Source organism: Muscardinus avellanarius, assembly GCF_963383645.1.
Source record: "Muscardinus avellanarius genome assembly, chromosome: 1".
Taxonomy (NCBI): Eukaryota; Metazoa; Chordata; class Mammalia; order Rodentia; family Gliridae; genus Muscardinus; species Muscardinus avellanarius.
The window spans coordinates 204312946-204339220 of record NC_137786.1 but is presented as its reverse complement, the minus strand read 5'-3'; the positions used below and the strand labels follow the sequence as shown (position 1 = coordinate 204339220).

The 26275-nt window shown below is 41.9% G+C and overlaps 1 protein-coding gene across 1 annotated transcript in view; it reads left to right on the top strand.

Moving 5' to 3' along the window:
- The window catches only part of MPPED2 (metallophosphoesterase domain containing 2), a gene marked incomplete at both ends in the record, with an annotated part of 183605 nt that overhangs the window by 73572 nt on the left and 83758 nt on the right, over positions 1-26275 (top strand). The window contains one exon of the mRNA XM_080692773.1: positions 20548-20773. Coding sequence (XP_080548899.1) covers positions 20548-20773 — 226 coding nt within the window. The remainder of the gene's footprint in view (positions 1-20547; positions 20774-26275) is intronic.

Sequence of the window (26275 nt, the reverse complement as noted above, 5' to 3'; positions counted from 1 at the left end):
CTGATCGTTTTTCTCTAGTTCCTAGTTCCTATTTCCTAAATTTCATTACTCCGCACAGTTTCCCAGGCAGGTGGTTGAATATTTAGATTTTTGGCATCTAGCTCAGACTTTTCACATCAGATTCTACTGAGGAGTCCTAGTTGATGAGTCCAAATAAGTGGCCACTTTCCTGCCACTTTCTTGCATACCGGCTTTAGGGATGTAATCTGTAACCAGGGCATTCTCTTTTGTTCTCTGTGGACTTAACTTACCTTATCTGTGAAAGGGAATAATAATCCTCATCCTCTATGTTGTAAACACTAAGTAGGCTAATATATAAAGTGTTGGGGGATGGTGCCTGACACGGGGTAAGGTCATAATTGTTATCCTCATTTGATTTAGTTTACAAGGATTCTTGAGTATCCTTGCCAGAGGCAGCAAATCAAATCAGGTCTCTTCCCAGGCTTTTATAAACGAAGATAGAAGATATGCAAAGAGCTTTGTTTGGTTGAAGCATTATTAATTGAGCTTGTGAAAGTGTAAACGTGGTAAGTTAAATCAGGAGGCTTTAGACTGCAAGAAACAAAAGGGTTTAGGCAGCAAGGAATTTATTCCCTCATATAACAAAACCCAGTAGTAGAGTAGTTTTTCAGAAACTCTAATTCAGGGCTTCTGGTGTGATATTAGGAACCTAGGGTCTTTCAGTATTCCTCTCTCCTATTCCCATGGGTCAGTCTGGTCCCAGAAGTTGGAGAGTGACTAACAAGTCCCAGGCATAGCATGGTGGTATGACGATGCTGGGTGGATACAGAGGGCCGTTCCCTCTGGCATAGAGATTCCCTCTGAATAGCTGATGACCACTTCCCGGAAACCCTTCAGCAGACTTGCCTTCATGCCTCACTGGCCAGTATTGGGTGGAACACGCTCCTTAAACCAGTCACTGGAAAAGGAAATAGACTTACTGGCGAATCAAGACCCAGTATCCTGGATCTAAGAATACCTGCATCTTTCTGGAGCACATTGCAAGCATGAACCAGCCTGGAGGCCGTGCTGGCACCGCTGAGGATGGCTGGGGTAGGTAGGATTTGCGCAGTCCATCACCAGTGTCCACCTTATGAGTCTAGTGATGAAGTGTCTTTGCAGCACACCTGGAAGATAGAAGCATGCTATTTTCCTAGAATAAAGTTTGTTTTGTATGATGTTCTGTCATTTGGGGGACAGCTAGTGGCTGAGATGGCCTTTGGGTAACATTTTAAAGTACCATTCTGCAGGGCGTGTTGGTGCACACTTGTAATCCCAGCGCTTGGGAGGCTGAGACGGGAGGCTTACAAAGGGTCAAAGCCAGTTTCAGCTACTTAGTGAGGCTCTCAGCAACTTAGTTGTTTCCAAATATAATATAAAATGGGTCTGGGAGTATAGCCTAGAGGTGGAAAAGCCCTTGGTTTCCACCCCCAGTACCACAAAAAATGTACCATTCTTATCACCATGATCTTGATAGTTTTTACTTTTCTCTTTTCCTTTATTTATGCTTCTCTTTTCTATCTGCTGTTTCATCTTTTGCCTGTGCCTTTGCGCCACTACCTTCCTTTAGGCAGGAGGGGAGGCTTTGAGCCTTGGGTGTCTTTTCTAGTGCAGATGATGTCAAGAGGAAAGATTAAAAATTCTGTTCGGTGGTCAGACTCCAAAAGTCCAAGAGGCTGAACCCAACCTTGGGATTTATGGCTGGCTGTTCTTTCAGCTCTTAGGAGTTGGCACATTGAGATTCCTGAAGCTAGCCTAGGAAGTTTTTTTTTTTTTTTTTTTTTTTTTTTTTTTTTTGTGTGTGTGTGTGTGTGTGTGTGGTACTGAGGATTGAACCCATGGGCATTCTTCCTCTGAGCTACATCTTATTTTAAACTGAGGTCTTGCTAAATTGCCTTGATTCTAGGATTCTCCTGTCTCAACTTCTCCGGTACTGGGATTACAGGCATGCACCAGCACACCTGGCTCAATTTCTTTCTTTAATTCAAGCTTCATAAACATTTTTTATAACAAAGTTTCTCCTTTTTTGCCCCACTACATAAAACAAAAATGATCTATTTCTGAGCTAATATGTAGGATTGTATGACTTCCTGGGTGTCAGTTCCTACACCATCTTTAGGGTGCTAAGAAAAATCCCACCAAGGCCCTGAACATCTGAGCTTTCATGAACAGTGCATGAAAGTCAGTGGTGGCCAAGTAGAATGACCATGGAGGGGACTCTAGAACCAAGGGGCAGAGCCCCGGTCCTGAAGGTTCCAGGGGCCAGTGCAGTCAGTACAGTCCCAAAGCACATTGTTACTGCCTGTCTGACATTTCCTCAGTTAAACCATCGTGTTCTGACAAACCCAAAAGGGAGAATCTGAGAAAATAAGTGAGTAGTTGACTTTGTTGAACTGCTTCAAGCCATCCCTGGATGACAACAATAACAACTGGCTTTCAGAGCTACACATACTAAGTCCTATCTTCTCTATTTTACTTCATAGTTCTTTTAGTATTAGACCTTTTTCTTGCTAAATCAAAAAGTTGAAGAAACACAGAAAGATTTTTTTTTCTAACACACTGGTAGGTTTTCTGTGGTTTTTTTGTTGTTGTTTGTTTCTGTTTTTTTTCTGTCCAGCCACTAACCATAGCTGAGTGTTCTCATGAAAATTAAGATTTCAAAGTAGCCATGTACTTGATACACTGTTTTTAACACGTCTTATACATGTGCAAGAGTTACATTATGTCACACACAATCAGGGAAGTCTGTTTCTTACATATCTCTATTGATTATGAATAAAGGGCTAGGCAGAGAGAAAATGTTGACTGATTCCCCTCAGAGACGCCTTCCTTTATTGCCACATGGAAGTAATTTCTTCTGTTACTCTCTTTTATAGAACCTGAGAATTCCCTTCCTATTCATTGTCACAATCTTAGTTATGTTAGTAGATATTTCCTTGATTGATTGATTGATTGATTTGTTGTATGGTCGAATCCATTGGCATTGGCATTCTAACTCTGAGCCACACCACCAGCCCTATTTTATTCTTAATTTTGGAACAGAGTTGCACTCAGTTGCCGAGGGCCTCACTAAGTTGCTGAGGCTGGCTGTGAACCTGTGATCCTCCTGTCTCAGCTTCCCAAGTCCTGGGATCACAGGTCTGTGCTGCCATACCCAGCGGATTGTTTACTTTTTTGTTGTCGGATGGCCCCAAGGAGCAAAAGCCCCCAAAGGGCAGCTCCCCTTTGTAGTTCTGTATGTCATTATTCTCAGCCACCATCAAGCAAATTGCCTATCAAATCCCAGGACCCCAGGGAGTATTTGTTGAATGTTGTAGAATGATTGTGATCATCCCATGGACATTCTGCAACCCTATTTCATTATCTAATCTCATCCTGACTTTGAGAGGGTCAGAGGTCTAATGGGATTTAATAGGATCTGGTAGGATTTCTTTTCCACAAACCTACTGCATTAGAAAATTAGGTTGAGGCCTGACTTTGCACGATCCTTGAAATGAGCCAAATAGAAATAAAGTAAGGGAGAGAGAGTTAAATCACAAAGTAGGTGAATCTGAGAATGTGTGTGGAAAGTGAAATGCCACGTGACAGAGTTAAAAAGTAAGAACTGCCAAACTCCAAGAATTGAAACCTGGCCAGACAGACCTTCCTGGTAAGGGATCAACTTTATACATTTTGGATGGGTATGAATAGAAGTGTTTGGAGTTCTCAGTCCTGGGGAGTTATGCTAAACTCTACAAAAATACCTTCTCTTCCTACCAGCATATCTAATCTCCAATTTCCGTTTAAAATATTCCAAAGGAATTCATTTAAAAAAAAAAGTAGCCTTTTTTCATAGAAACTTGACCTCCATTTTTAACATTTAAGAGTCACTGATCTTGACTGTGGCTCATACTTTGAGGAGAATAATCCCAGTGAAAAAATGAAAGTTGTATTTCAGTTTCAGAGACATGCAGACATGAAATACGGTGGTTGGGATGAGCCTGCTTATTATGAAGTATTAATGTAGAGAATCTTTTGCTCCGAACTGTGAGAAACCACCTTGGTATTTGAAATGAACAAGGGTTGCCACATTGGCTGAGGAGCATCAAATGTAGCCCCTTAGTTATTGATAGAACAACAACAACAACAAAAAGAAATAGAAATTCAAATATCAGCATCATGGAAGATCTTTGCCATTATGTTTTTTAAGGGTGCCCCAGTAATAGTATCAGAGACAGAAGAAAAGCTCAGAAGAACAATAGCTGGATCCAGAGAGCTCATTTCTATGACCTTAAATTGCTGTCTGAAATAAGCTCAGTTAAGATGTTACAAAAGTCTTCCATGAGTCAGATGAAAGAAAATGCCTTAACCCATAATAGTAGGAGTTAAAAAAGACTAGAAGAGTGCGCCCCAAGAATGAAATCTGAGCCGTCTTCTGTGTTTATGACAGCTGAAGAAATGAGTGACCGTGTACCTTGTGTGTTACTGGGTAACACTCGTGGGTAGTGGTAGATTGATTTAAGAGATCAGGCTTCATGATCATGGACAGTCGTCAGAAAAGCCTCTCAGTTTTTCTGAACTAAACTTTTCTGATCTGTTAAAGAAACCAGATATGTTATCTCCGACTCAAAACCTGATCCTGTCATTGTGTGATATGGTGGAAGAGGAGAGGATTGGTCTGCAAAGTAAGGTGTTCTGTGTTGCAGTCAAGTCACTGGGTGACCCTCCAGGAGTCACATCCCCTTGCTAGGTCTCAGTTTCCCATTTTATAGAAGGGGATGACTGTGATCTCTGAGGACTTAGCTAGGTTGGAATTTCAATAAGCCTGGAACTAGAGGATATGAGGTCAGGAGCACCCTGCTGCCCCTTGATTTTTCTTTTGGAAGCCAAAGGAAAGAGCTGGCCCTGCACATAAATTAGCGTGGATTCTTTGATCTGACCCAGTGACTTGGGGGCCTGAGAAGATGCACACACATGTCCTATTTGGGCCTGGGCAGCAGGTTCATTTATAAAGCGTGGCCTCTGCAAAGCCAGCTGTCAAAACAGCAGTGATTTGCCAGAGAGGCCCAGGGGTGAAAACTTTCAGATGAAGGGATACAACGAGGAAGAAATACAGGCACCTTCTTCACATAATGAATGACCATTCCATTAACTCTGTCTATTGATTTCGAATCCTGGCAACAAAGGCCGGAGAAATCTTTAAGTGAGTAATGCTAAACATGCAGCAGTAATTCCCTTCTCTTTTGAAATGGCAACACATTATGTGTGATGGGGGTAGTTCATTTATTCATTTATTCATCCATTCATTTTTTTTTACTCATTCAGCTAAATCAAGTCCTTACTACGCACAAGCCAATCTCTCTGCATTCCCCAACAAAAGAGGTCTCTTTAAGGCAGTTTTTTTTTTTCTTTTTGTTTGGTTTGGTTTGGTGGTACTGGGGTTCCTGGAAACCCTTCTATCTCCGGGTTACACTCCCAGACACCTGTTTTTTATATTTTTATTTGGAAAGAGGGTCTCTTAAGCCAGCACGGCTGGCTTCAAACCTGTGCAATCCTCCTGTCTCCGCCTCCCAAGTGCGAGGATTGTACAAGCGTGCGCCACCGCACCTGGCTAAGGCAGGTTTTTAAAAATCGAATTTAGATTCTCAGTAGCACATGAATGGTATACTTTAGAATATATATAATTGATGACATCCTAGAATAAAATAAAATAATATTTGTAACACCTGTGTCTGTAAGCAATGCTATCGAATCTGAACCAGATGTGGTGGCACATGCTACAATTCCAGTACTTGGGAGGCTGAGACAGGAGGACCACAGGTTCAAGGACAGCCTCAACAACTTAGCATGGTCCTCTGCAACTTGGTAAGACCCTGTTTCAAAATAAAAAAAATAAATTGGGCTGGAGGTATAGAATGCCCCTGGGTTTAATCCTTAGCCTGTGTGCGTGTGTGCATGTATACACACACGCATACGCGCGCGCACGCACACACACACACACACACACAGAATCTGGGAGGATTGGAGAATGAGTGAATGTTTTAAGTATGTGGAGGGAGTATATGTGATCAGATTTGTTTCAGCTTTAGTGTAGGAAGAATTAAGAAAAGGCTGCCTTCTAGACAGGTGTGTTCAGGTGTGTTAGTTTTCTAGGACTGTCAAAATAAAATCCCAAAGTGGGTAGCTTAAACAGCAAACATTTATTCTCTCAAAGCTCTGGAGGCTAAAGCTCAAGGTCTGGTTGTTTTGCGGTCTCTCTCTCTGGCTTGCAGGTGGCCATCCTCCTGCTGTGTCCTCACATGGTCTTTCCACGTGTGATTCCTTGGTGTCTGGATATCCATATTTCTTCTTATATGGATCCTTTCCAGATTGGATTAGGGCCCACCCCAATGGCCTCCTTTTAACTTAATAACCTCTCTAAAGGCTCTATTTCCAAATATAGTCACATTATGAGGTACCAGTGGTGTGAGGGCCTCCTGATATAAATTTGGGGGATGGGGATGGGACACAATTCAACCCATAACAGAAGTGACCCAAAGGTGGGGCTATTTGTGATGACTTGCAGAGGTTGGTGTATGTTGTAATGAACAATCAAGGCAAAGGCAGGGTGTGCATACCTGACATCACATGCCCGGGAGCATGACCCTCGCAGTACAGGAGCCACCTCTGCCCTTTCAGCTCACTTTACTATTTTGTTTGGAACTTTGTTCTGCAGACATTGTACTTCCCAACCGTTCTCTGATTACCTAGATTTCTTAAAAATATGTAATTGAATTAGTGAAAGGCGAGCTTCAAAGAACACTGTATGCCTTATGCATCCTACTGTGAGAAAACATGGATTTAGGAACAGTATAAATTTCTCTCTTGAGCTTTAGGTACGAGCTATAGGTACTTTAGTACCTTGAGCTCAAGAGAGATGTAGGAGGCTAGGTCTCTAGAAACTGGAAAACCACAGGTAAGGAAAGAAAATGTGGTTAAGCGATATAGACCGCCAATATCACTTCCAGGAACCTTGGCCATGATGAACCATCCAAAAATCCTTTCCTGCGGAGGAATTATAGTACGCACTTTGTAAAGCTTCATCTTAGGGGGAGGCTGTGGAATTAGGTCACAAAGCTATTCCCAGGGAGATGGTCGGAATTGGTCTAGTGGAACCAAACCTTAACTGGGGGGAGAGCTCCCGATTTCACATCCCTGAGAAGTCTTCCTAGTATAGCTCTGATTAAGTGGAGCTCTTATTAGGAGACATGGTTACCAGGCCAGGGGTGAGGAAAAGCACAAATGAAAGCAGAAATGAATGTGGTCCTCCATTCTCTCTGCTTTATCACCATCACTATTGATCGAAATAACCTTCCTGGAGAGATTTCTTTGTAAATCTTATCCTTGAAATGCTTCATTAAAATTGGGAGTTATAAAATAGGAAAAGTCAATTTTATTGGATTCTAAATTTTACTTTGTGAGACTTCTTGTCCACGGCGCAAATTATTAAAATCGACACAGGACGTGTGTGCAAGGTAATATCCCCTTTCGTAGGCACTTTTCTAAATTTCAAGATGGTCTGTAGAGTGGATTAGATTATGCCGTGAGTGGGGACTCTGAAAAGAAAATAGAATTGTGTATTGATGCTTTCAGAAATATTATTTGATGGCAATAAAATATTCCCTGAAATTCCCTTCAGAGGGGAGAAAATGGAGTTTGTTTGCGGTAATTGCATTTTCTAGCATTTGCTCTCACACTTTCCAATATAAGCCAATTGGAACCCGTGATTTGGTTTTGCTTATTGGCAAAAGCACCATGTAAATTGATCTGTGATGCGTTTAAGAAGAGGCTTTGAAAGTTTGGAAATTGAGATGGCTTTTTCTTATTAGATTTCGAGAGTATTAGGGTTCATTTCTATATTTTAGTCTAATGTAATATTAGCCAAATATGTTCTTTTTCAATTTAGTTTTAATCAAGTTCTAGAAGACCATTTTCATCTAGCCCCAGTGGTGCTGTTAAGGCAGAGATTTTATTTCTACTGTCAACCCTCCATCCTGGATTCTGCAGCCCGGTGACTTAGAATCACTGCACACCGAAATCCTGAATTCACCTGCCCAAATGTATTTTAGCACACAAAAATAGTAGCAGTTGTTACAGAAAGATTTTTTTATTCCTATTTGCAAGGTTAAAGAGGGGGAATCAAAAAGGCCTCTAAAGCTGTTATTTCTTTTTAAAGACATGACCTTTATACCATGTGTTATTCTTATTTGATTTGAGTTTCACCATACTTAATGGTGTAAAATGCAAACATGTAGGACTTCATTTGTTCCTCCAAATATTCAATAGAATAACTGCCACTTCTTTTATGATTATTGCTAGAAGGAATACCTTTCTCTCCATTGCTTTTTTTTTTTTAAAGGCTTTATGTATGTGTGTGTGTGTGTGTGTGTGTGTGTGTGTGTGTGTGTGTGTGTGGTGGGGAGCCCAATGAATTACTCTTCAGATCACCATAGGGTTTATCAGTGCATACTTCTAGTTTATTAAAGATACTTATTGAATATTCTCTTATGGTGGTAGGAAGGAAGTAGGAGATAGGTTCGTTCTACTGAATGAAGTTATGATGCAAAACAAGAACAGGAGAAAAATCACCACCATCATCCTCGTTTTTGGTGTGTAAGGTATTGTAGTAGGTCCTTCCCGATTTGACTTTTGACATCCACTTTGTGATGCAGATTGTACAATTAGTCCCCTTTTCATGATGGGTCATTTGAAAGTTAAATACTATGTTTTGTCTTTGAGTTTCATGGAGAATAAGCAACAGAACTGGGAACTTGGTGCTAAGACCACGTGACTCCGAAGCCCATGTTGTTTCCTTAATGCTACATATTTATATATTCCCATGACCTCCAGTGATAAACATGCACACAGCTGACTGAGATGAGACTTGACAATGTCTTTACCAATTTTTCTTGGGATATCCAGTCACACCTTGATTTGGGTCCAGTTTTCTGAAGTTGGAGGAAGTAGACTAAAAGAGCTTCACGAGCTAGTCTATTGAGATCAAATTTGTATGTGTAGGTATAAATCGTTCTCAACAAGGCCAGGCCCTCATTTGTAAGGTAAAGACTGGGTAGAATAAACAGTGGGAGAGACAATCTGAGGATGTCTGTCTTCCAGCTAGACAGCGATGCTTCAGTGTGACTGAAGTAGAGTTCAGTGGATGGTTAACACCACAGCTTTGCCTCGAGAAGGCGCCGTGTTAGACTGGATAACGACTTTAGCTATCCTCAGCTGGGAAACAAGGACAGTATTGTAATTCCTTTTTACTACCTTGTGGTTGTCTTTACTTGCATATAAATGTGAAAAATGTGTGTGTGTGTGTGTGTGTGTGTGTGTGTGTGTGTGTGTGTGTATGTGTGTGTAAGTCATAATATATTACATTGGAATAAGGTTACGGTAGAGACAGGAGTGCATACAAATAAGGAACTGCTGGTGACAATCAAATCTTTGAGCTTTTTTTCTGGTCTCTAAAACTCGTGGCTACTAACAGCTTTATAGTTTGCACTTCTTAGTTCTGTTACCTGCCATCGTTGCAAGATATTGGCAACTACTGAGGTCCAGAGGGAATCTGCCTTCCTGGAGGGAAGTGGAGCTGACTGCTGTCTCCTTTGTGTGGATTAAGGCTTAAAACATCTCTGGTGCCTTGAGATTCTTCTCATGGAGGAGGCTGAGGATGAGGAGGAAGCCTGTCAGCTGTGGCTTCTTCCCCTGGCCTTAATTCCTGCAGCAGGCCATCGGGCTTTCACTCAGCCTTCCCTGCATTCTTCCTGGGTTTCTGGCCTGGCCCTGACATTATTGTAATCTAGTTTTCTGTGTTTAATATTTCTTAGACTTGGTTTCCCATTGCAAGCATGGAAGAAACCCTAATGCATGAGTTTCAGAGGAGAAGGTAGCAGTCTGAACCTGCCGTGTGTGGCTCCATCAGCAAGTGTGAGTATTAACGTGAGAGCTGTCAGGACTTGTGAAAATTAATGGAGCCTGACGGGGGACAGACTGAGGTCAGAGACGGAGCTTGCCCCGGCTGAATGTTTCTGGTGGGTTTGCAGCTGAGTCAAGTGAGTGCAAATTGTGGAGCCAAGAGGGATTTCTGGGGGGCAGGAAGTGCTAGGCCTTTTCCTAGGTGCTAGGTGCCCCCTGGAGCTGACAGAATCCCCCCCCCCCACCTCCAGGCTGGACACAGCCCTTCTCTGATAGCAGCCCTCAGGGATCACCATCAAGGAATCGAGAGGAAAGGTGTCCTTAGCCCATCCCCAGCTTCATAGTTCTTCTGTTCTCATAACCACTGATTTTTTTTCTTCCTTTTATCCTGTAGAATTTTCTGCTTGGCCAGTTTTCAGGCCCACGTTATTCTTATTCTGTTCTCAGTGGAATAGAGAATCTCCGAGAGCTTGAACATTTCCCCTGTTCCTGCTGGAGTCACAGTATTAAAAATATAATCATAATTTTAAACAGGAAAGAGAAATTGCCTTCTTCTGTCTACCTTGGGGGTACTACAGGTCTCTTTATGCCACTGGCTGTAGGGAACCAATGCTTTAAAACAGGCCTCTGGCATTGCTCATGCAGGCTGAAGGTTTCAGAAATTGTGATCACATTGTTTAGAAATCGTCCCACAAGAATAGAGCTGTATGTCTGCTTCATTCTTTTGAAGTCCAGAAAGTGAAGTGATTTTCTAGCACCTTGGTAAGGGAAAGTGAACCCGAAGGTTGTGTTTCTGAGTCTGATTTTTCTGGCATCTGGGAGCCATAGCAAGTTCTGCTTCCGTTCTATCATATCTATTGTTTTTCTTTCTGCTGCAGAGTAAGCTTTACTTACTGCGAGTGTTACATCACTGATAATTTTGTTTTCTTCATAAATCCTCAAAATCTATAATTTACAAGAATGGAAGGGAATAGACACAGGGATTGGAGATCTTACAATGTGTCGCTTTTATAGAACTAAGTTTTCATTTACTTGAGGAAACCTGGAAAGCCTTGGAGGCTTTTGGATGGTGTCTTCGAAATAGCTTTTGCTGTATGCTGGAGTTTCCCTTGGTCTTAGCAGAAGTATATAGGGGACAGCAATGGGATAACCTTATTTACCAGATCCTTGATAAATAGAGATGTGTGATTAAGGTGGTATTTGGCTCTGGCCACAACCTGACAAGCCATTTGGGTTGCAGCATTTTTCACACTCCCCATTCATGAGGAATTGAGACTACCAGGCAAAAGCCATCTTCTAGCAGGTGGTGGTAAAATCCCCAGGAAAAGTGCATATATCAAAATTGACCTTGGATTTTGGTTAAACCTAATCTTGAGGGATTTTTTTTTGAGAAATGCATTCTATAATTATTTGTAGTATAGGTTGCATTTTATGATACTTAATTTTGAGGGCCACTACTTTTTATTGAGGAGGGGCAAGCTACAGAGAGAATCCTGTTTGAGCTGGTTGTGTGGTGCACACCTTTAATCCCCAAAGTTGAGAAGCTGAGGCAGGAGGATTGCAGGTTCAAGGACAGCCTCAGTAATGCAGTAAGATTTCAGCAGCTCAGCGAGACCCTGTTTCAGAATAAATTTTTTTAAAAAAGGGCTGTGGATGTAGCTCAGAGGTAGAATGTCCCTGGGAGCCAGGCATAGCGGTGCAGGCTTGTAATTCCAGCATTTGGGAGGCTGAGACAAGAGGATCCCAGTTCACGGACAATCTCAGCTACTACAGGCCCTTTGCAACTCAGTAAGACCCTGTTTCAAAATAAAGAATAAAAAATAGGGCTAGAGGTGTGGTTTGGAGGTAGAATGTCCCTGGGTTCCACCCCCAGTATGAGGAAGAAGAAGGAAGAGGAGGAAGAGGAGGAGGAGGAGGAGGAAGAAGAGGAGGAAAAGGAGGAGGAGGATGATGACAACAATGACGACAAAGAGGAGGAGGAGGACCGAGGGAGAGAGCATTGCTTATATATCTTAATTTTAAAATGATAACCACATGCCAAGTTCTTGCTTCTCTCTAGGCTAGTTCACAGGTGTTTTTTTTTTTTAATCCCTAAAGGCATTTGGAATATTCTCCTATCTAACTCCCATCCTTGTTCTTATAGCCAACAACTTTTTACATTCTAAAGTCTAACATGAAGTTGGACTTCCCCTCCTGGGGTAGACAAATTCTGTGTGACCTTCCTTTCCTTGTTTATGTACCCAAAGTCTCCTGGGGAAGAGGATTAGGTAAGACATTATACCATCAGCCCCGGTAGCATTGGGGAAATACCTTAACTGAGTCAGGATGTTGTCATAGTGTGAGGATGACATTACCCCTCATGTCTCCTGGAGGAGAAGCCCATGATCCAGCCAGAGAAACACCCAGAATGGGGAGTTCTGTTTCATGGTAAAATAAAAAGGCCCCTAACTGCCTACATCTAGAAATCACCATAGATGAGGGAATGGCAGGCAGGGGACTCAGATAACAGGTAGGCCTTGAGCCCCATCTTTAGGGCTGTTACATATTTGAGTTCAACTGAAACAATACTGGCCACCTGGGAGGCAAAAGAGCTAAATGGTTGTCCCAGTTGCGCCACCAGCTTTGGCTGTGACTCTGCATAGACCCTCGGTTTCTTCATCAATAGAATGGAGTCAGATAAGTGGTTTTTCTATTTATTTATTTATTTATTTATTTATTTATTTATTTATTTATTTATTTATTTGAGTCAGGGATACTATCTTCAGATTAAGTCTTTCCCTAAGCTAGAAAAACAGGTAACACAGAGGCTCCGGTGAATGTGGGAGCAGCTTGATCCCCTCCACACTTGTGTTTCCTCACATTGGCTTTGGCACTGAGGAGGCTTCACAGAACAAAGTTCTCAGACCAGCAGGTCAGGCAGTCTCGCGAGACCTCCACCAGCAGGTCAAACGTCTCGCGAGATCGTCACTACCAGGTCAGGCACTCTCGCGAGACCTCCACCAACAGGTCAGTCAGTCTCACGAGGCCAGGACCTCCACCAGGGGGTCAGACAGTCTCGCGAGATTGTCACCACCAGGTCAGGCACTCTCACGAGACCTCCACCAGTAGGTCAGACAGTCTCAGGAGGCCGAGACTCCACCAGCAGGTCAGACAGTCTTGCGAAATCTTCCCCAGCAGGTCAGGCAGCCTCGGGAGACCTCCTAGTTTACTCGCTGTGATTCATGGGAGCTGCTGTGACCCATTGACTGCCCAGCGTTATAAGGAAAAGAGGCTGACCTCAACACAAGTTGCTGTCTGTTCGCTTTGAAACCGTCAAAAGATTTTCCTGAGACATGCGCACGGCTGAAGATATTAAACTTTTCTAGCTACTCTAGATATCTGATTCCTTGCTCCCTGTGCTAGAGGAGCACCCCCCATGTGACCGTTAGAGGAAGCTGGAAACAGATGAATAGTCGCTCTGGTTAGGATGCCTTCTAGCTACGATGGTACCTTCATTGGGGATGAGAGGCCAGTCCTGCCACATTTTCTGTATTCATCAACACGGGAAGAGATGCATATCTAGACAAGAGGAGGAGGAAAGAAGTGGCACGTCGGGGGCAGATGTGGTGCCAGGGTAGGATCCCGCAAGGCAGGGGCCTGTGTTTGCACATGTGCGGGCTGGAGGTCCCTGAGGCCCACCCATCTTTACCTCTAGACCCAGATACCTTTTGGGCCCTGGTGCTAATTTTATTGCTTGAAGGACACATTAGGCTATGCCAGATTCTGTGTTAGAAAAATCAAATTTCTCTATATTCAGATACTGTGTGTGTGTGTGTGTGTGTGTGTGTGTGTGTGTGTGTGTGTGTGTGAAAGAGAGAGAGAGAGGAGAGAGGAGAGAGAGACTGGGGATTGAACCCTGGGGCATTTTACCTCTGAGCTACACCTCCAGCTTTTTTATTTTTTTGGAAACAGGGTCTCAATAAGTTGCTGAGGCTGGCATCGAACCTATAATCCTTTCTGAGACTCTCCAGTAGAAGGATTACAGGAATGTGCCACCACACCTGACTCCCTATGATTTTCTTTGAAAGTAATCCCTGGCACTAGGGAGTGATATAATTTGTGGATAATGGAATGATTTCTTGGGTTGGTGGGGGCTGCTCATCATTGTCAAAACTGTAACAACATAGCTAATGTCTTTAGAGTGTTATGGAAAGTGTCAGGAACCATGCAGGTACATTATGTGTAGGCTCTTGTTTAATCTTCACTAAACCCTTGGTGCAGTTTTATTACTCTCTCCCATTTTGTAGTTTAAAAAGCATTACTTGGAGGTTAGTTGGCTAGATCAGATGTAGGGGATAGAATGGAACACTTCAGGAGGGCTTAAACTTGGAAGTAAATGTGATGCCAGCTTGCACATTGTCAGTTCAAGATGCCAAGCCCTGTTCCAGGAATTCTTAGGAAGCCCCTGGTGAATCTTGCAAGGGCTCATTCATTGCATTACTTATTCAACAAATATAAATTGTGTGCCCACCATTAGGAGGGATTAAACTGGGTACTTTGCATCAAACCAGGAACCACAAGCCATTATCCATCCATTCCTTCAAGTCTAGGGGGAGTCAAGTCACATGTGAAAAGCAAAGCCCAAAGAATGGAGTAATGATACACAAAATGTTTATACCATGCACATACTTTTGAATGTCTCATTTTACCCTTGCCACAGCCCACCAGGAAGGTGCATTATTATTCCTATTTTCACTTTAGACAGCACAAGGAGTCTGCTCAAGATCATACGGATAATATGTGGCCTGCAGAGCTCTTAGCCCCATGTTTCCTGTACAGTTTAAGTTTTAATAGTTTAAAAACTGAATGATGAGGATGGAGATGTGAGGAGTACAATAAAGGTGTATTAAACAGTTTCCATAGAAGTAGAGAGAAAATAGGAGAGTGTAGGGACTACGCTGTCAATGAGGTAGCATGATGGGGGTGGGGAGCTGATGAAGAAGAGAGAGGGAGAGAAATGTCAGACAGGGAGGTGGAGAATTTGGAGAATGCAGCCTCAGTAATCAAGGGCATGGGTACTTTCAGAGGCAGTGGGTTGCTGTGGTGGGATTAGCAGAGGTGAGCAAGAGAGAGGCCTTGGCTTTGGCAGGTAGGAAGTTATTAGTAACCTCCAATGAAGCTTTCAGAAGAGAATAGAGATGGAATACAGATTGCATTGGATAAATTCTCAGTGACCCCTTGTCTATAGCTGTTAAATATAATAATACAGTGGTCCATCAGGGGCCAATATGGTAAGTGGACCAGGTAGAAACAGAAACAGAAGTGTGAAGGTCTGTTGGGGAATAGGAGTCAGTGTTGCCTGATCTTTTGATTTTCCAGAAAAAGCTGGAATCCCAGAATATTTTATGTGATATCTCCCTGTCAGTTTATTTTTTTTAATGTAAAACACAGCCAAAGGCTCACCATAATACATCTGTGGGATGAATTCAGTGCATCAGCTGCTAGATTCTGGACTTCTCTTCCCAGAGATTTAGACGTGACATGAGGAAGCTGGGCCTGGTGACATATGCTTGTAATCCTCGTACTTGGGAGGCTGAGACAGGAAGATTGCAGGTTCAAGGCCAGCCTCAGCTATTTAGTGAGGCCCTCTGAAACTTAGTGAGACCCTGTTTCAAAATTAAGAGTTAAAAATAGGGCTGGGGGTATAGCTCGGAGGTAAAATTCCCCTCAGTTCAATCCCCAGTACAGCAAAAACAAAACACAAGGAAGCATCTCAAAGAAGCAGCGAAGTCAAGATCAAGCCCTGTTAGGGCTGTGTGAGGCATGTGTGCCTGTGGATGTGTTAAAGGAGGTTTATTTTTATCTTCTTGGGATGGGTAAATAGAAACTTCCTAGAGAGTGAGATTTCATAGATAAAGAGAGAGGCCCAAAATAGCAAAACTAGGAGATGTTTGGAAAAGGAAGAAGGTGCCAGTGCACAGAAGATTCAGACTGGAAGAAAGAGATTCAAAGACTAAATATTGGACAGACTGGAAGATGCAAAGAGATGAATGTGTTCTATGCAAATGTGGGCCATTGGAAGATGAAGACACCTTGCTAGAGAAGTCTGGGAACTGGAGCTGGTGGCTGCTTTGGGGGGATATGTGTTGGCAAGAGCGCAGGGCAATTCAGACTGGAGTAGCAGTGAGGACCCCTTTGACTTTCATGTCATGAGAACTTATTTATGGGACACCATGATGCACAGAAGATTCAGACTGAAATAATACTCAGATGCGGCCTCTGGTCCCTTATCAATGTGCTCATAGTCTACGGTTCTGCATGGAGCCAAGGGGTTTAGTTTCCACAGTTCGTTGATTCTCTTGTTGGCCATCAACATTCTGCTATATTTGTGAATTAGCTGTACTATGGTTTATACAAACTTTTTAAAAAAATCACATATTACATAGAAAAATGAGCCAGGTGTGGTGGAATGTGCCTGTAATCCTGTCATTGGTAGGGTGAGACAGAGGATGGCAGATTAGAGGCAATTTGGCAAGGACTCAGTAACATAATGACACCCTGTTTCAAAATAAAAATTAAAAATATAAAGGGATAAAAAGGCTAGGGTATCTCAGAGGTAGAACCAAAAAATAAAAAATAATAAAGAACTGAAGTATAAAAATAGAAAAATGAAGCTATTTATCATTACTTAATGTTGGTATATCTTTTCGTGTGTGTGTGTGTGTGTGTGTGTGTGTGTTATAAACTGGGGATTGAATACAGGGGAATTCTACCTTTTAGCTATACCCCAGCGCTTTTAAGATTTAAAGCAGTTTTGGATGTGAGGGTGATTTGGCTAACGTCACACCCTTGATCACCAGGGTTGATTTGGCTGATCTGGCTGGCTAGGCGGGTGTCCCCTTCCACCCTCACCGCTCCACGTGTGTCCCTCCTGAAGCTGCGCGCTAGGTTGAAGAGGACCATCTTCCCCGAATAGAGTAGAACAGTCTTCAGTCAAAGGTATATAAGTAGCTGTGCTCACCTGCTAGAAGCTCCATACAAGCTCTCAAGGTCCATTTGTAGGAGCTTCTAAGACTCCAGACACATCCAAATGAGGTGCTGTACGTGGCAGTCTGCCTTTCTTAAAAAAAAAAAAAAAAAAAAAGCATTTTTGTTTTTGAAACGGGGTCTTACTGAGTTGCTAAGGCCCTCACTAAGTGGCTGAGGCTGGCCTTGAACCTGGGATTTCCTTGTTTTAGCCACTCAAGCTGGAATTGCAGGCCGTGCATTATCATGCCCAGTCCAAATATAACTTTTTAAAATATAAAAAGTTAGACAGGCACATGTTTGTAATCCCAGTACTTGGGAGGCTGAGATAGGAGGATCACATATTCAAGGAGAGCCTCAGTAAGTAGTGAGACTCTCATCAATGTAGCAAAGCCCCGTTTCACAATCAAAGTATAAAATAGGGCTGGGCCTATATCTCAGAGGTAGAATGCCCCTGGGTTCAACCCCTAGAACCACCACAAATAATAATTAATAATAATAATGATAAATAAAATATACAAAACTGACATTTTGTCAAAGGTTCATTTCCACTCCACCTAAAATAATCTTCTCCATCATTAGCAGAACATATCTCTCATGTCTCTGGAAGGATGAAAATGTTTAGCTGGTAGAGTTCTTTAGGTCTTTCAGAGCAAGGATATTTTTCCTGTAGGAATAACTATATATGGCCTTGGTTTTTTATTCAAGCAGGTCGGCTTAGATGGCCTGATCTGAATAAAATGGATCAAGGCAGGCTCCTCTTTGTCTGACAATTTGAAAGTGATGCTATTTGAATACCAAGAAGTTTGAAGCTTGACTGCAAAGCCTTCCAAATTAATCTAGTCTGGGGGCGGAGGGAAAGAAAATGCCATCAAGTAACAGGAGATTTGTCAGCTGCCCTGCTTACACTTTTCATATAAAACATAAAGGTTGGCAGATTATAGATGAAAGGTCAGTTCGGCAAAAAAAGAAAATATGTCAGACAATCTCATAACATAGGTAACAGAGGATGGAAGTTGGAAACTACTATTGGATTCCTAGAAAGAGATGAGTTTGTTGGCGATGTGTAAATATCATCACAGCTTCTGCGGCTGTTCATTTCAGTGGCTACTTCTTTATGCTGAGTCTCCAAAATTTGATTTAAAAGACACGGAGGATGCCTGTCTTCCTGAGGAAGATTTACTTTGCAGCAGTGTTGCTTTTTTTTTTTTTTAATGGTCCAAAGGGGAAAAATGTACTTCCTTTACCCTGTGTCCCGGTCTCACCCATTCCAAACCAGAGCTCTGAAATGAGGACAAATGGAGAAGCCAGGTCCTCCTGCAAGAGTAGTGATGCATAATGAAAAGGGTTTACAGTGAATCCATCATCATGAATGATTAACGGGAACCGGACAACTGCCGTGTGATATGTACAAGTAGGGTTGCTCAAAGATTTACTCAGGAAGGACTCGCCTAGGAACAGACTTCTTTCCAGAAAAAACATTTTAGACTGTTTGGCTTTGGGAGCACAAGTGAATCTAGGGGTATAATATCAAGCCAACAGGGTCACACAGGCATATTAGAGTTGTGGGACTGAACGAATTTCCAGAGTGGGAAGTGCTGGGAATCTGTGGCCCTGTCAATACCATCTTTTATGGATATTTCAAGTGCAGGGATTGTGCAAAATATCATCACCATTCTATCTAAGTGACTTGCAGCATCCATCATACTCCTGATTGCCAAACTTGCATAAACATGCATTGGGAGATGCTATTTTGGTGAGCTCTTCAGGACAGCCTTCAAATAACTGGGGCCAAAGACATGTCCCACAAACACTGTGGGCTAGAACTCAAGGATACACACTGAATTTTGGTCTCAGCGTTTCTGGTCTTATCACTCAGCAGTTTTTTCTCTTTCTTTCTTTCTCCCTTTCTTTCTCCTCTTTCTTTCTTTCTTTCTTTCTTTCTTTCTTTCTTTCTTTCTTTCTTTCTTTTTTTCCTTTTTGCGGCACTGGGGATGGAACTCAGGGACATTCTACCTCTGAGCTACACCCCCAGCCCTATTTTTTATTCTTTATTTTGAAACAGGGTCTCACTGAGTTGCAAAGGGCCTCACTATCTGAGGCTGGCCGTGAGCCCATGATCCTCCAATCTCAGCCTCCCAAATACTAGGATTGCAAGCATGCGCCACCCCACCCAGCAGCAGTGTTTATTTTATATCAGGCTGCTTTCACCTCTCTTATGCCTCCCAATAATGCACATGCTATCTATGCAATTCTGTTACACTGAGAAACTAAAAAAAAAAGAGTTAAAGAAAAATCACAATATTATAACACATCCCATCTTAGAACTGCATCATTAGTGGCCACTTTTGCAGTGCGCTGCTGAGATGGTGAAGACTTTTTGGGGTCCTTGTAGTTTGCTTTGCTGAAATGCCAGTCAGTGGACTGATGATGGAACTGAGGCTTCCTTCCCAGACTCCCCCCAAAATTATCTTCCCCACTAAGCCTTCTTAATTAGAGCATTGACTTCGGTTTACTGGACCCATTCTTAGAACAAGTGTATCCAATTTCCTGCTAGTGGTAACTTTAATTATTCTTGGAAGAGCAGGATACATTAATTTTGCATTGGATCCAGGAGTCGCAGGCAGTTGGAATCATCCGTGCTGTTGTCCCACTCTTTTTCCTCCAAAATAAAAACAAGCAGCAGCCCAACAGTCAGGCTTTCAAGATAGGTAGTGACAGAGCAAAGAAAAGGGCATTAATCTCAGGATAGGGACAGCTGCCCCGTACTATCTCCCTTCGATTTTGGTTCCTATAGCATCACGGTGAGTTATTAATATGTATGATCTGTACTTTATTCAAACATTATAAATCTATGCAGAAGTCTGGTGTTTGGGTTTTCCTTTATAGCTTTCATTCTTCTTCCCAGAATTATCTCATTTCAATCGGGAAACTTTTGCATAAAAAGCATACACTGAGAACTCCCATTTCCATACCATAAATATTAAAAGGGGGTTAAGCATTACAGTGTCTTCTCCCATCCCAGTGGGAGAAAAGTTAGCCTTAAGGGGGCCCTTAATAATATTCTTTTTATCCACAATCCAAAAGGTAAACTTAAAATTAGACTTGCAATATGAAATCATACTATGTGGTTTCTTTCCTATATTTAAATTATAGAATGTTTGGCTCTGCCCTTTCATATGAAAGATGTACTAAAAATCTAGCATTAATCTGAATTGTTAAGAATATTTGGTGGGCTTATATTTTTGAGGACCAAATGAAGCCCAGGCCTTTTCATGATGAAAGCACTTTCTCCTGGAAAATTATAAAATGTAGATTCATTACCATGTAGATTCACCACAGTGAATCTATAGAATACAGAAGAGGAAAACCAAACTAGAAAGCTTAACATTTTCTTAGTAGCTTTCTAGCTTCTTAGCAGCTCCCTATCTCCTGTTTATTTTCCATTTTGTGAACGTCATAAATTTTGGTTCGAATGGAATGATGAAACTATTTCATTTGAGTGAGCGAGCCGTCTGCTAATCACACAGTCTTGGCTGTTGCACTTTCTGATGGGAAATGAGTGTGCTAATTGGTACTCTTTTTTTTTTTTTCTTCTCCTTTCAGGAAACCTGCCATATGAATATAAAATAGTGATTGCTGGGAATCATGAACTGACATTTGATAAGGAATTCATGGCAGACCTTGTTAAACAGGACTACTACCGTTTTCCCTCTGTGTCCAAATTGAAACCAGAGGACTTTGACAATGTTCAGTCCCTCCTGACAAACAGTATTTACTTGCAAGATTCGGAGGTAACAGTGAAGGGATTCAGGATATATGGTGCACCTTGGTAAGTGCTCATTCAAACAATTTCCCCCTCTGTTTTTAAGCTGGGCACCAAGAAAATGTGATTTGGACTGAGGCTTTCAATGAAAATGAGCAGGATGGAGGGAAAGCTTATAACTGTATTTCCAACAAAACACACACATGAGGACTCCTGCAAAGCAGCGCTGGTTATGTTCCTTGTGAAACGAATTCCTTTAGGCAAGAGCAATGGGAGTAGAGTTTAGGCAGATGCAAATGTATTTATGTGATTGGGCTCCGTGTGTCTGTGTGACACAGAAGGAGCTGGAGAAGGTCACCGAGTTACCTTTCACACGGATTCAGCTACTCAGAACATCCCGTTAGCCTTGAGTAGCTCCTTGCCCTCTGATTTTATACTGAAAGCAGTTCTAAAACATCTTGCTTAGATTAGGGTTTCTTGGCACATCAGAATGACTAGCTCTGTAGAAATAGATTGTGGAGCCTCCCTCTCAAAGGCTGTGATTCTTGATTCTGTTCTGGTAGATGAAGCCCAGCAACCCAGATTTTTCAAACCTTTCCAGGTGAGGCCGATGCACAAGTGGTTTGGAAGTTACTGGCTGAGAGTTCAGGACTAAAATTCTCAAAACTATGCTCTAGAAAACTTTGAGCAGGAGTGTATCAGTTGGGACCTGACAGGAAGCACTTTGGATTTCTAGTCTGATGGTTGACAGTTGTCAGGTTTTGAAGAACTTACTTCATAATGGCTGAGCCTTAATTTTTATATTTATTTATTTATTTATTTATTTATTTATTTATTTGCAGTACTGTTGTAATCCCAGCATTTGGGAGGCTGAGACGGGAGTTTTTGTATCTTTTAAGACTGTGAAAATAAGCTTGGCCTGGTGGTACACACCTGTAATCCCAGTATTCGGAGGTTGAGACAGGAGGATTGCAAATTCAAGGCCAGCCTCAGCAACTCAGCAAGAACCTGTTTATAAATAAGTAAATAAACAAACAAGCAAACAAATAAATAAGAGCTGGGCACGGTGGTGCACACCTGTGTGATCCCAGTTCTTGGGAGGCTGAAACAGGAGGATCTCAGGTTAAAGACTAGTCTCAAACAATTTAGTGAGACCCTCAGCAACTTAGCGAGACCCTGTTTTTAAATAAAATAGGAGCTAGGTATGGTGGCACTCACCTATAATCTCAGTACATGGGAGGTTGAGACAGGAGGATCACAAGTTTTAAACTAACTTCAGCAACTTAGTGAGGCTTTCAGCAACTTAGCAAGACCCTGTTTCCAAATAGGTATGGAGATGTAACTTATAGGTAGAATGCCCCCATGTTCAATCCCAGCACTGCAGAATGAATGAATGAATGATTGAATGATATAATTAATAGGGTTGGTATGTGGTTAGGAGACTAGGATGAACAGCTCCTGGGTTCAATCCCCAGTACCAAAGAAATAAATAGGGCTCAGTGGTAGAGCACTCATGAGTTCAATCAAAGAAAAAAAGAGAAGGAAGGAAGGAAGGAAAGGATAAAGAAAGAAAGAAAGAAAGAACAGAACCTACTTTAGATGGTGATCATAAAGATTAAACAGGTGACATTTACAGTGGACTTAGGGTGCTAGTAACTTGCTTAGAATGATAATTATCATTTTTCTGTTCTTGGCTTCTGCCACTAAGACATTGTGTGAACTTGGGGAAGTCACTTCAACCTAGAGCCAGTGTTCTCATCTTTAAAATGAGTGTTGGACCAGATGATCAGCAGTGTCAGGGAATTCTGTATTTTTTGAGGGCTCTATGTATGTATTAAACCTTTATTGGCCCCATCTGGAAAAGTACTGTCATCCCTTTCTAGGAGCTGTGTGTAGGGCTGGAAGAGAACAGGCAGAGTGAATTCATATTGCTTTTTCCACTCAACAGTTTGTCCTCTGTAAGATAGAAAGTGGAGATAATCCTAAATGGTTGGTTATCCAGAAGGGCTGATGTTCAAAACCAACCTCACAATGATTGTAAACTCTTAATTAAATGCTTGATGTCAGGTATGGCTCTAAGTCCTTTATATCTATTATTTAATCTTCAGAATACCTTTAGCAATAGGCACTAGGATGGTTCTCATTTAGCACATAAGAAAACTCAGGCATGGAAAGGTCAAGTAACTGCTCAGGAATCACCACAGACAGCGTTGGCATCCCGATTTGAGCCAAGAAGTCTGATTTCAGGGAAGGATGGCGGAGGGGTGGTAGTGGTAATGGTATGCTGATTTAGAGGTTACAATCGACAGGTCTAGTTCACACCCGGCTTTATTAATGGCCACCAACTTTTTTATTATGCATGAGAAGGTGGAAAAGGGCAAGACTATAAACAGCAGAAATTAGCCCCGTCAAACTGTAATCCAAACACTGATCCTCGGGGTAATGCAGGATGTTGATGTCAGTCAGCATTTCTGTGCAGAAGGCAGGACACTGAGCATTTCTAGTTACGCAGTCCAGTTCTGAATGCCGATGAAGTCGCTGAAGAATGACCTCAGACTGTCAGAGCAGCTCCACCTACGAGTAACATGGTTGCTTCAATAACATGAGTTTTGAAATATCTTCAAAAGGCACAGAACATTTTAAGCTCCTCCTAAACCAGCAGAACGTTCCGAGATCTCTGGGTTGATAGTTGCTTGAAATGATGACAGCAACAACTTCCTCCATTCTCTGAGCTGATCCAAATCTGTTTAGGATATAGTTTAGCCAAACCAGATGACAGCTGTGATGAATGAGGGCACAATGTGGGGTCCCGGAGAGCATCTCACAGCATCTCACGAAAGAAAAACAAACCGGAGTAACTCAAATATGTGATGTGATGGATTATGATCCACTTTGGGTAATGGTACAAACTGCAGGTAATCCAGTTATCTCTCAGCTGAATTGATTTCCTTTAACATTTTTAATTTTAATATTGGAGAGGGTGGTAAAAGTAAAGAAAAGATAGGCAGCATCCATTAGTCGTCATCTTTTCTTTTTTAGGGGGGTGGTACTGGGGATTGAACCCAGGAGCATTCTACCTTCAAGCTGTACCAAGCCTTTTTTATTTTTTGTTTTGAAACAGGAATTTTTTTAAGTTGTTGTGAGTCTTGCTAAATTGATGAGGCTGGCCATGAACTGTGATCCTCCTTTATCAGCCTCCCAAGGACTGGAATTGTAGGCCTGCACCACCATGCCTGGCTTAATTGATCTTCTGAAATGTTACCTTGCCATTGTTGTTCCATATAATGGATGTTGCGATTTCTACAAAATTTCATTGATAGTGAGGGAGATTCTCTAAATGGGACCCCCCAACCCCATTGCAATTTTGTGTTTTGGTCAAGAATACAGAGGTTGATGAAAAAAAATTAAGTTTCATATTTTTTGGAGATATGAATTGTTTGTATATCAGTGTGCAGATAATTTGTTAAAATGGATATTTCCAGGACTATTGGGACCATCTGAACATTAATTTTTATTTTTGGTGGTACTGGGGGTGGAACTCAGGGGCTTCCTACCTCCAGGCTATACTCCCAGACCTATTTTATATTTTTTATTTGGAAACAGGGTCTCACTAAATTGCTGAGAGCCTCACTAAACAGCTGAGGCTGGCTTCAAACCTGTGTGATCTTCCTGTCTCAGCCTCCCAAGCACGGGGATTACAAGCGTGTGCCACTATGCATGTCCGGCTTGAACATTAATTTAGGAATGTCTGCCTTGGCATTTTTGTACAAAGAGGACAATATTTCCCATGTCTACCACTTATTCAGCCCTGGAACCTTGGATGAGTTTCTTGACATCTCCATGCCTTTGTTTTCTCATCGTTAAAATAGGAAATAACAACATTATTCCCCTTACAGTATGGTTGTAAAGATAGAATTAATGCACATCAAAGACTTTCAAGCATGGAGTAAGCATGTAAGTCTTAGCTATTACTATTAGTGGAGTGTTGATGCTTTCGGTCTGGTGACTGCCTTTGTCATCCTCTGTTAAGGATGCTCATGTATTAGGAGTCTGATGGGTGGGATCTAGTCCTACATCAGCCTCTGCTCATTGGGTAATGCTAGGCGAGTTACTTAACTTCTTAATTATTCTGGTTGTGAAACAGTAGAAATGAGGTCTACCCTAGTCTTTTTCATATGCTACCCTCTTAAATGTTTAGCAAAGTTAGAATTTTCAGAAATGGTACATAATTTGTGGGCATGCTTGATTATTTTAATACCCTGTACAATTTTTAACCTCTTTCACTATTAAGAATTTGACTAAAAACCAACTGTGGTGTTGCATGCCTGTAATCGCAGTACTTGGGAGGCTGAGACAGGAGGATCGTAGGTTTGATTGTCAGGCAGTTAGGTGGGCCTTGGACTTTGAACAAAGTTCAGGGATTTCTCAAGTTTCTTGTGTTGATTCTCTGCCTCTAACATGGTTCCAAAATTCCTCTTTTTGACTTACTCTCAGCTCTGGAATGTCTTATACAAAAGCTGAGTATAGTTAGAGAGAGGAGACAAAAACTCTGATCTGTCAAATATTAACTCCCGTGGTAAATAATTGCTTGTTTGAGGAAGTAGAATTTTAAGATCATTTTTGTGTTTCTGGTTATGAAATCTGACAACCAGCATTACAGTGCAAGCAGGTTTCAGTGAACCCACTCTTGGGATTTGGCAGTCAAAAATTGACTGGCCTCTTCTTTTTCTGATTTCAGTTGTTCTTTTGACACTAAGATGGTGTGGAGAGAAAAGAAAAGCCACATACTAATTGATCAGCAGGCACACTACAAAAAGTAAAAAAAGTCAAAAGCCCACCTTTGCACTGAATGGGGCAGAGCCAGTAGCATTGTTCGCGGTAACCTGCACCTTGTTCTCCTCATGAACAGAAATACAGAGCTGGTCTCCTGTGGTGTTTAATGAATATGAGTGGGGCTCTGCGATGTCCAGGAATTTGATCTCCAGGCTGACCAAGGGGTCAGGAACAAAGAGCACATTTTTTCACGTTAGAGTGGACCCAGGTGTAATTTGTCAGATTTAGTAACTGTGGAGGAAGTGCCTTAACTTCTCAAGCAGGAAAATTAGACCAGGCCTAGGCAGCATAATTCTAAAATGGCTAAAAGAGGAAGGGAGCCCACTGTTCTGCATTTGTAAAGGAAGCGTGAGCAAAATATTTTTTCTCCTCCTCCTCCTTTCTGCCCCTCACTTCGTATCGTAAGCATGTTGAGTTTATTCATTCATTTCAATGTAATTTTCTCAGCATTTTTCAAAGCCGGGAGTGAAGTGTTGATTCCGTTCTCCGCAGCGTTTGTAATTGTGTTTGCACACAAATAGCGACGAGGCTGCTCACGTGTCCTTGTTCTGATCAGTGCAATAGTACTTTACGTTTTACCCTGTCAGAAAAGCTTCAGATGTTTTTATTCCCAATTATAAGTTTTGTAATGCATCGTGTATTTTGCTGACAGTCTTTAAGTTCTTGAAATAGCAGGCAAATTAACAGCAGATATTGAGTGAGAGGATTAGAAAACCAATTGGCAGCTCCTATGAT